This window comes from Halyomorpha halys, unplaced genomic scaffold, assembly GCF_000696795.3.
Source record: "Halyomorpha halys isolate HHAL.00 unplaced genomic scaffold, Hhal_1.1 Scaffold98.1, whole genome shotgun sequence".
Classification (NCBI taxonomy): domain Eukaryota; kingdom Metazoa; phylum Arthropoda; class Insecta; order Hemiptera; family Pentatomidae; genus Halyomorpha; species Halyomorpha halys.
In genome coordinates, this window is record NW_027107309.1 from 2,411,286 (window position 1) to 2,422,124 (window position 10,839).

General features: G+C 31.1%; 1 protein-coding gene and 1 long non-coding RNA gene across 2 annotated transcripts in view; both read left to right on the forward strand.

Annotated features, from left to right (window-relative positions):
• Positions 1 to 10,839, forward strand: part of nmo (serine/threonine-protein kinase nemo) — a 347,920-nt gene that overhangs the window by 301,684 nt on the left and 35,397 nt on the right. The window contains 1 exon segment of the mRNA XM_067045596.1: positions 4,262 to 4,368. Within this exon segment, the coding sequence (XP_066901697.1) occupies positions 4,262 to 4,368 (107 nt within the window).
• Positions 10,666 to 10,839, forward strand: part of LOC136795355 (uncharacterized) — a 389-nt gene continuing 215 nt past the window's right edge. Inside the window, exon 1 of the long non-coding RNA XR_010842949.1 lies at positions 10,666 to 10,815. This is a non-coding gene — a long non-coding RNA (uncharacterized lncRNA). The remainder of the gene's footprint in view (positions 10,816 to 10,839) is intronic.

Consider the following 10,839-nt stretch of genomic DNA (forward strand, 5'->3'; position numbering starts at 1 on the left):
CCCTCCCTCCCTTCCTCCTTCCCTCCCTTTCCCTTCCCCCTCCCCTCCATTACCTATATCATACCTATTACAGAACCTTACGACAAATTTTAATACATGGGCTGTTGAAGTGCAGGATACTTACTACTCCTGAATACTAATTGGTCTATGTTTACGACTATTAGTAAGTCACCATCAGCGTTGCTGAATGAAATAGCAGTTGAAAACTAACGTGCTATTAACTAACAATATAGTCGTAGGTTTAGCAACGAATGTTGCCTGTTTACTTGTATGACCTAGTTCTTTAATTTTTGAATTATTGAACTGAGTTCGATGAAAAAAATCGTGAAGTAATAATTAATTAAACTAAAAGATAAGATTAAAAATTTTTAATCAATTAGCGAAATATCAAAATCATCTTGCGAATTATGTCGACTGTTAAGAGTGCCAACGTTTCGAACCACTCTTCCGGTCTTCAGGCACTAAAAAAGAAAGATACTAAATAGATAGAACATATGTAGGATTTTAAAAGTGGCATACATGTACAAAACTGATGTAAAAGTAGATACATAAAAAAATAAGTATAAAAAATTGACATAAGTATGAAAAATAAATAGTAAGAATTATGCTTATAATAATAAATATCTAGGTAATATATGATAAATAATAAATTTAATAAGTAGTAATTCAGGATAAATAAATAAATAATATAAAAGGGAATATCGTAGAATTATAAAAGCAACTTGAAAATATTAAATGAAATGAATGGGAGTAATATACACAATGTAGGAAACAGTTAGACAATATCATGAAACTTGTAATATGAGGGACGGAATAGGAAAGAAATGTTGAATAAAGTAAACCATACAAAAAATACGGAATATTAATATATTTTCTTGGTGTGATTCATACTAAACTTTGTTGAGAAGTAAGATAGTACGAAAGTTAATAAAACAGAAAGGAAACAAAAGACAAGAATTTTTCTTCAATACAACTGACATCTTCATGTGGGTAATAACTGTTCTCCGTCCTCACAAAATTAACTTTATCGTTAAAATTGTTTGGGCAGTTCTTAGCAACATAAGCTCTTCGCGATTCCAGACATAGATACAGAAAATTATCTCAACTTTTAATTACCGAAGTTCCCCCTGAACAAATATTGACTTAAGCTCTGGCCCACAGCTTTTGAAGTATGATTTTTCTCGCAAAGGATCGGTTTTTCCACCCTCGCCCTTCCCATAGTCGCTACAAACGAACCTCCGCTGATGAAAAAGTAAAACTCTGATTAGGAAATCCGATTCCGGACAGAACACACGTAGTTTAGCCACCCGTTTTTGCTGGGTCCATCAGTATCAGAGAAAAAAAAACCGGACAACTCTCGTCCAAAAAAGAGGGATGCGGTTCTGAAAACGTTTTATCCTTTGCATTCCCTTTGGTGAGGATGTGATATGGAATTACTTTTTGGAAGTTTTTTGAACTACTCTATGTTTAAAAATAAACAAAACATGTTATGAGCTGTATATGCAAGTTAATTGCTTAATAAGTTCTTAATTTTTTTTTATTTTCTTTAAACTTTAAAAGTAACCAATGATATTTATTAAAATTCAATCAAAACACTTCATTAAGATATTAAAATACAGCATTCGGTTTACGCTTCGATAATTTAGACCAAAATTTCCCAACAGCACCAAATACACGAGATGCCATTAGGGAATTACTTTTGCAAACACCTTAATTAATTAAATGTAAAATATTTCTCAAGCGGTAACGTTTAATAAGAATTGCCTTACACAGAAGAACTCAAAATTTCCATTGACCTTCTAAGGAAAACTGAAGCCAAAAAGAGGGAATTGACCACGCCCTCGAAGCTCAGGTTTACGTTGCGATTAATACGAATGTCCTTCTTTGTAATGTAAAGTAGAACAGAAGACAGCTGGTGATTGTCTACTACTCCTTCCCTACTCTCCTATTACCCTACTGCCGAATTTTAAATTTCCAACTTTTTTTTTTTTTTAATTTGAAATATTTTTGGTAAACAACTTAAACCCACCTTTGTATACCGTGAAATATGTTTGTTTTTAACAAAGTGATCATTTTTATTATATAGTTACAGCCGGTTGAGTTTATGGGAGAAGAAAAGTTTTTAAAAAATGATTGAAATAATTTTAAAGGAAACTATTAGTTAAAAAAAAAAAATCAAATGTGTACTGCTACATCAAGGGTCAGGGGGTCAGTACTTTGTACTAGACCAAGAATTGTGCTAGGAGGAGATTTGGGGATTTGGGATCAGAATCACGCTTGACCGCCAGATTTTCACCTAATTAAGCGTACCCAATTTAGGAGGCTGGGTGGGCCCCAGGAGGGCTCCGGAATCCATAGTGTAATTCCTTGGAGTTAGTAGCCACGTGCCTTACCCTGGTGTTACCGCGCTCCCCAAAACTATTAATTAAGAAAGGATAATTCTTTGAAAAGGTAACCATTTTTTTTTTTTATGACAACACTTTTTTTTATTTTGCCATAGAAAGTCCAAGAATTAAAAAAAAAAACATGATAAGAGCAGTATTAGTTAATTTGAGAACACGTTAAGTACAATTTAAAAAACATGGCTCAACTACGACCTAAATCTTTATTTACTATGAATCTTAAGCGAACTCGTCTCTTGAAGTTTTAGTTAAGGGTTTTTTACAAATTTAAATCATAATTTTAATAATATTTAATTTTATTTCAATTGTCATACAAATTGATTAGGGATTATTGAAATTATTACAGGATTGGTAGATAGGAAGCTGTTTAAGACACAATATATATTATATTGGGGATTTAAATAACACTTGGTGAAATTATCATTAGTGGGCGGGAATGATAAGGTAAATTAAGGGTAATAATGTTGTGAAGGGGGAAATTCCACCCTTCTCGTAATAAAGTTTGTACATTTAATTACAATCATCAAATTTAATTATGTAAATACTGAATAACGCCTCAGTCTGATGCTTTTTCCGTAAAACCATTTTCTGCTGACGTTATGACGTTGCATACTTTAGCCAATTACATTCTATTATAAATAATACGTGTTAGTTTCGTTAAATTGACTCGTTTTGTTTATGTTACTACTCGATGTTTATTTTACTATTTTAGTAGAATTGAAATGGACAACTTGACAAGTCTATATAGTTGTTTAATTAAATGCTACTGTAACGATCCTTTGTATAAATTCTTGAATAGAAGTAAAGATATTTCAACATACATTTAATTTATTTACATTAATTACATAAATTTATACTTTACACTTTTAGGAGGAGAAAGCAATTTTTTTGTAATAATAAATTTCATTTGTCGCTCAGAATAAAATCTACGTGAGGAGCTGTGTTTGAAACATTTTATCAGAATTGGATAAAATAGATGCTTCAAAATTTTGTAGTCTTCCACTTTCCTCTTACTTGCAAAAAAAATTGTTATTGAATTGTAGGTGTTTATAAAAATACTTTTTTCGCTGAGCGAGTAGACGAAAGTATTAGTTGAAATTTATACTAGACATGACAAAACTAAATTGGGCCAAATAAAATTGTTTCAATCGAAACACTCCACCATATACATATATACTCATCAGATGTAAATTAACGATCCAAATCAGTCCATTTCGTTTAAATGGACTTATTTGGACGTGTAATAAAAAGTCTGCCAAGAACACTGTTCAGTATAGCTTCCTCAACATTTCAATGTTTAAGAATAAATTTTATTGTGTAATGTGTTTTGTCATTTGAAAATAAAATCTCCGTATGGAAAAAAAAAGTAATTAATGATGAAGAGCGAATTTAATACTGGAACCTTTTCTGACTAGTCTTCTACTCACCTCCAGTTTTGGGGAAACATGTTCCAACTTTACGAAATATGCGCGTGCTGAGAAAAATACGTTTACGTATGCTAAAGTGAAAATATTGGTTGGAACCTTATAAAAACAGAATAGTATCGATTAGATACCAACTCCCTCAATCGTTGAAAATTTCATCAAAATAGGTCTGACTGTTAGACTTAACACAACTACGAACCTTTTACAAACAAACACGTAACTTAATATAGTCCTCGTCTGAATCGTAAATTGTGTGAATATTTTCAGAGGACTGTTTCATTTTATGCTTGAATACGAAGCTCCTTTATATTCCATATATGAATTTTCTACCTATATTCATGTTATTTACTAATTAATATATTGAATTTTATGTTGTTTTTTAAAATTTTATTTCAACCATATACAGATTTTTCCTTGACCTAGGCATCCTCTTAGATACGTTATAACCGAACTTCTTCAGAGCGACCTCCATAAGATCATAGTCTCTCCCCAACACCTGTCCTCGGATCACATTAAGGTCTTCCTCTACCAGATCTTGAGGGGTAAGTTATACATATATAGTTATGCATTAAATTATATTACTAATAATAAGTAAAAAAATTAATTATTTTCTTCTTTTGTTCCTATGCAATTAGGTTTTTTAATTTATTAGATGTTCCTCATTGTATTTATTTATAATTAATATATATCAGATATAAACATTTTTTGGCTAACGAATTCCATGGTGAAATAAAATATACTGTTGTTTAAATATAGAAATGATATTGTTTCATTGAAGCTTTAAGATTCGTGGGAATATTAATTATTCTGATTGACTTAATTGACTGATTGGTACTTTGAAAGGCATAAATAGGGATCCCAGACTCTGTCTGACCCCCACTAGGTTAAATTTTTAAAAATACACAAAAGTATTATTAGTATTTCGCCTACCAAATGCTTAAAAATACTAATGATAATTTATATTAAACTTCGATTAATATTAAAAGTTAACTTATATTTGATATACAAATAGCTATCTCCGGAGAGAAGAGTTTGCCTCCCCGGACAGGTTTCTCCTTCCTAGATCATTTGTTTAGCCACTGGATACTTTGAACTATAAAACATTAATGATTCGTGTTGTAGCATCCCATATAATATATCTTACATGTTCATCTCAAGCTAATGTTTTACAGACCATCGACTTGTTTTTTTTTTGTATTGGTAATCGAAAATTATATAAATTACTGTTCATTATAGTTAGTCAGATAAAATGAGTAGTTCAAAATCATCAACTCCAGCTCTTCTGTTCAGCATCTGCCGTAATATATTTAATCCCTACTGCATAAGTGGCCATCGGGTAGATCTACCTATTCCCAGCATGGCCACACCTATAGGGACACGGCAGATGGCATTCGGAGACGGTAAAAAAAATATTAATCACCCTGTATCAATCATTGTAGATTGATAACGGAATAAAGCCTGATGTCCAACTGCACCCGGGTCCCCCCCCCCCTTGGCATTCCATCAATCACAAGAATCGATTCATCGACTTTTATTACGGACGAATTAGTTAGTCGTGATAAGTGGCCCTCCCCGTTCTCCATAATCTCCTAATTATCATTCGCTGTGGAAGTCGAAGGAAAAAACATGATGTTCCAGACCCGGAGGACTGTGGACAAAAAATGTCCCTTTCAGCTCCCGTGTCCTGGAGCAAATGGGAAACGGAATCCGTGTATAATATCGTCGTAACATTCTCAACGTACATGGTCACTCAGCTCGTTCTATCTTGCTACTATATTTGGTCGACTGGCTTTTGAATCCTGTTGCCATTCATTTTTTCATTTTGATTGATTACTCAGTCATATTAGTAATCAATTAAGGATTATTGTTAAGAATTAACATTCTTGAAATTCAAGAACCCTACTGAATAGGAGTTGTTATTTGAGTAGCAGTTATTATATGTTGAATCTGTTATTTTTAGTTCATGCTGTGTGTCACGAGTCTCGGATGGTTTGTTATACACTATGTTGTACTGGTGGGGCCTGCCTGAATTCAGACAAATATTTTATAAATAGTTGAAAAGTGTTAAAAAAAAATCTTATGATCCTGGTTAAATTTATTTTTAATTATAAATAAATTAAGTAAAAATGCTTTTTCTCCTAGATATTGTGTCTAAATGAATTAGATAACTTTACACACACATACTAATCAATCCTATAATACATTTTTTTTTTTTGTAAATTTGTATTTCTCTGTTATTTATTTATTATCATTATCTCTGAATTATATCACTTCATCTGTTTTTTTCCCATCAAGTCTTTGTTTATTTAAACCCTTATATTGCATTTTCATCTATTTTATATTTATCTTTTTTACTAGATCCCTCATAATTAATAACACAATTGATTCTATTCAAATATTAATTTATTCAAATAAGGAAAAATGGTCAATAGGTAAAGAATTTCAAATTTAAACTCCGCTTAAGATTAATTAGGAAAAAAGAGGTAATTATATAACACTAAAAAAATAAACTAGTACATAAGTTGGTGATTTAGACAGAATTGTTTTTATCACAATTAAATAAAATAATAATTACAAACTTTAACTGTATTGCTATAAAAAAATTTAAAAACAATCTTGACAGGCGCAACGGTTACACCATTCCGCAAAACCAACTGCAGCATAGTTGTAGTCAGATTTTGTACATCATAAGAATTTTTTCTAAAAACCGATATTGCCTAATGTTAACGTTAATCCTCTACAGAAAATTACTGACGAGACATTGTTTAAGTTAACAAAATCAAATCTATGTTCCCGATACTAAAAAGTTCGAAAAGGTGATTTCTCAAACAATTTGTAAATATTAAACGGATGCACTTTACAACATTGTACTTAAAAAAATATATATATTTGCTTTTTACTTATTTTGTCTCTGTTAACCTGTGCTTTAAGTACTTAGACTTACATAATAGCAAAAAATCAGTCCAAACCATTACACGGACGTGGTTAAAATAATTCCGTACCAGATCTCTTCTCCTTGGTCACATAGAGACGATCTGTTTTTTTTTTTAAGTGATGTTAATTTAATAATATCCTGTTTCTAGAAATGTAGTTTTACATATTTGGAATGAAGGAATATTTTTCGTATTTTAAGTTATTCAAACTGACTTAAACTTGTAATAAGAAATATCCTCTAGTGACTTTGTTCAGAAATGTTGTTATGTCAATTATTAACTTCTTCAAAGCGTATTATATCTCCTGGGGTTTCCAGGAGTTCCAATATCTCTATTTACTAGCTCTGTTAAGTTGTTTTGCTATGCCACGAAGAAGGAAATGACCTAGTCAGAGCTTTCTTTACAAACTAGGTTGTTGCTTCTTAGTTAGATCCCTCAATATCCAATAAGTTTGGTTTGGTTCCAATTCCTTTATGGTACTTAGTTAAGATTCGTTCGCGCTTTTGAAACTCATGACTGTATCCATGTAGTTCATATTTCTCGAAATAATGTGAGGATATTGCACCGTGTATATTTTACATAAAATGATTGATTTAACTCCATTACAGTTATAAATATAACTGATTTTGGCTTTCACTTTATTATGAAATTCCCTAAATTAACAACCACTGGTATTTTCCTCCCTGTTTCTCATTATAAATAATCTGAAAATAAAACTACATTTTTATTTTATTTTTAATTATTTTTTGTGTGCGTTTGTTGAATTCAATATAAAGGTAATGGCCTGCTCATTGTGCTGATGTCGTATGACTACCCCCGGTTGAAGAGAATCCCCTGACAAAGAGATGAGAGAGGAGAAGATGAAGCTTTGGACAATCAGCTCACTCAGTCGCTCTCTCCCATTGTCTGTCATTCTTGTGCAATGCCTCAGTCGGCATCAAAGTCCTAGCTTTTTTTGTTTGCGAATAATATTTTGCCGAAAAAATTATTAATTCGTATTTAAATTATAAGATTTTTTTTAGGGTTTTGTACATTCTCAAAATTCAACTTGACAATGTTTTTTCTATTGTTTTTTTTTTCTCAAGAGTAATGAGAATTTCAAAATAAAACGACCGGAATCAGTTATTGTGAATGTTTCTTTTAGTAGTGAAGTCATGTTAGACATACATATGCAAATTCCAATAGAAAAAGATAATTTCAAAGAAGAACCCATATCAAAAATCATAATGATACCATTGATCGTATATTTAATATGAAATGGCCGGGAAGGGGGAGGGGAGGTGCTGCCAGTGGCGTTGTAATGAATATAAATAGCTCAAATATTTTATTTTATTTTTTAACAAAGTTAACTTTAAAGAAGTTACAGTTAATTGTTTTTAGTTTATTTATATTTGGTTTTTTTTCATTTTATTTTATTAGAAGTTAGTCAACTTGTGATAAATGGTTTTATATTTTTTTTCTACGAAAAGGTCTCGAAGACCACGCGTATATCATAATTCTAATGCTTCTTCCTCTCCCACATGTCCCTCATGAGCTGTACATGTCTACGTTTTCTCTCCTCAGACCATGCAAGACCCTTTCTGGAGGGCTTCTTTCCCACAAGAACCTTCACTCCCTTGAGCGTCCATCTGTACTCATCTCTGTCTAAACAATCCCGGTCCGTCAGCCCACTTGTTCCATAACATCCCTAACTTGAAGTATTCTGTTGAAATTTTGTGAGAATGGATTAGTTGAAAAATTCTATGGTTTCATTTTATTTGTTTTATTTTGTTATTCTGTTGATCTTTTTTTTTTTTCCAATTCATTATTTCGTTTTGTAATGTTTTATAATTTTATATCATTTTAAATTTTTGTGCATGTAATACTATTCTAAAGAGACTAGTCCTACATTAAATAAGGAATATTAATATTTATTCATGTTAATTTAGATAACATTATAAAAATAAATTAAAATGAAACGAAATATATTTAAAAAAGTAATAATAGAGTGGTATGTAATTGATCCTAAAGCCTTATTAACTTTGCGCAGACTTTGAATGGATTCTAGTTCAGTGGAAATGCTCCTGTTCGTAACCTGACCCATTTAGTCAAAGTTTATTGTGTTCTCGTCCGGGAATCGACTCCTTGCAAGTCAACACTCCTGGGGCTTAAGTTTTAAATTGGATCCCTGACCTTTCAACGAGTCTTTTAAACCTTTTACGTTTTATTAAAAAAAAAAATCTGATTAATGTTTTAAAGAGGGTTTATTAAATTTATTCATTTCATGGATTATCATTGTACTTTGACATTTTTAGCTTTTATAATTTTAGTCCTTCATCCACTGCTGTATTTAGTGAGAAAGTTAAAACATTAATCATTATCTAGTTTTATATGTCTTTTATTATAAAAAAACAAAAAAAAAACAGATCACACCTTATAACATGAGTAGTTTATGGAAATAAACGAGCTATAAATTTTATTGTTGTGGGAGTGGGTAGCTTCTTGGTTAGGTAATGAACTACCAACTTCAAGGACCCAGGTGTGGAAGATAATTATTATCTGTTACATATACATGAGTCAGTCCTGTGGGTTTGGGAGCCCATCCAACCTCATAAATTGGGTAAAAATCTGACGTTCGAGCGTGATTCTGACCAAATCACCTCCTTGCACAACTGTCGGTCTAATAACAGTGAATCTCTTCATGAGTTGTAGCTGTACATATTTAATTTTTTTTTATTAATATTTTATTGGCATTATTATTTTTTTTATAGGACGTCTTAAAACTTGAATATTTATTTATTTGTAAAAGGTGAGAGAAAAACGGTATTTACTGGAATTATTTTTTACTATTCACACACCAGAGAATTATCGTGATGCGATAGTAGTGGATGTTATATGAGGAAGTAGTTGAGGATTCGTTCAGTGAAAAACAGAAATTAATTGAATTTATTTCACTAGTGCAAACGTTTTGACCAGAATCTCATGCCTTCATCGGGGCTAAGTAAAAAAATGAAGATAATATCTATAATGAATAAAACTTAACTATAATAATAAATAATATAGGTACTAGAGAAAAAAATTATTTAATTATAGTTTATTTAAATATTATAATTTTCTTATGCTCCCTTCTTTTCTAATTTTAGTGTTACTATATTCTCATACTGTTTTGATATACATTTCTCTTATTATATTTGTATTGTACATTTTCTTCCCATACTACTTATGTACCTATATTATTTATTATCTTCTTATTTTTTGTTGTACTTTTTTTATTCATTATGTTTGTTATTTTTATTTTTGTACTTAGCGTTGAAGAAGGCTTGAAATTCCGGCACAATAAGTTTTATTAATTTGTGTTCTCTAGTAATTTAATACTACATAATGAACCGAGACTCAAATTACACCAGACAGACAATAGGTAGTCCTGTATTTTCAATTTTTTTTTTTTCTTTGGAACATAAAAGCTCTAATTTTCCTTTTAATTTTTGTTTTACTTTTTGATATAGTGATAAAACTCCTAATAATTTACATATACCATTGAGAGTGAAGTTAATTATGGATTCCTGTTATAATAATTTCTCATTTACATTTTCATATTATTAACAGCTGGAATTGGGGGTTGAATTGAACTGGGAGAAATCTCTGGAAGCTCTTGAAATGGAAAGATACCTACCCTACATTGCTGGGGTTTCCCGCCTCGGAAGCCTTACGAAGAGGCTTGTTTGCAGATCTTTGAAAAACACTGAATATTTTCTCTTCTTCTGATGTAAGAGAGCCGGGGCATAGTTAGGAATAGAATGAGACAAAAGGATCTTACAAGATCTAGGGCGATGAAATCAGTCTGCACTCATCGTTACTAAATCTTATTTTTTTTATAAAGCAATACTCTTTACTCTCAAGACCTAATAATCTTTATTTAATAAATAATTCAACACACTATCCAAATTTTAGTCTCAAAACATTTATTTCATTTACACGTCCAACGTTTCGGCCAATTCGGCCATCCTCAGGGACATCTTAATTTACTATGAGACATTTAACCCTTTTAAAAAACTCTATACAGGCTATTCTGCCCAGGTCAAATATATACATCTATTAAGT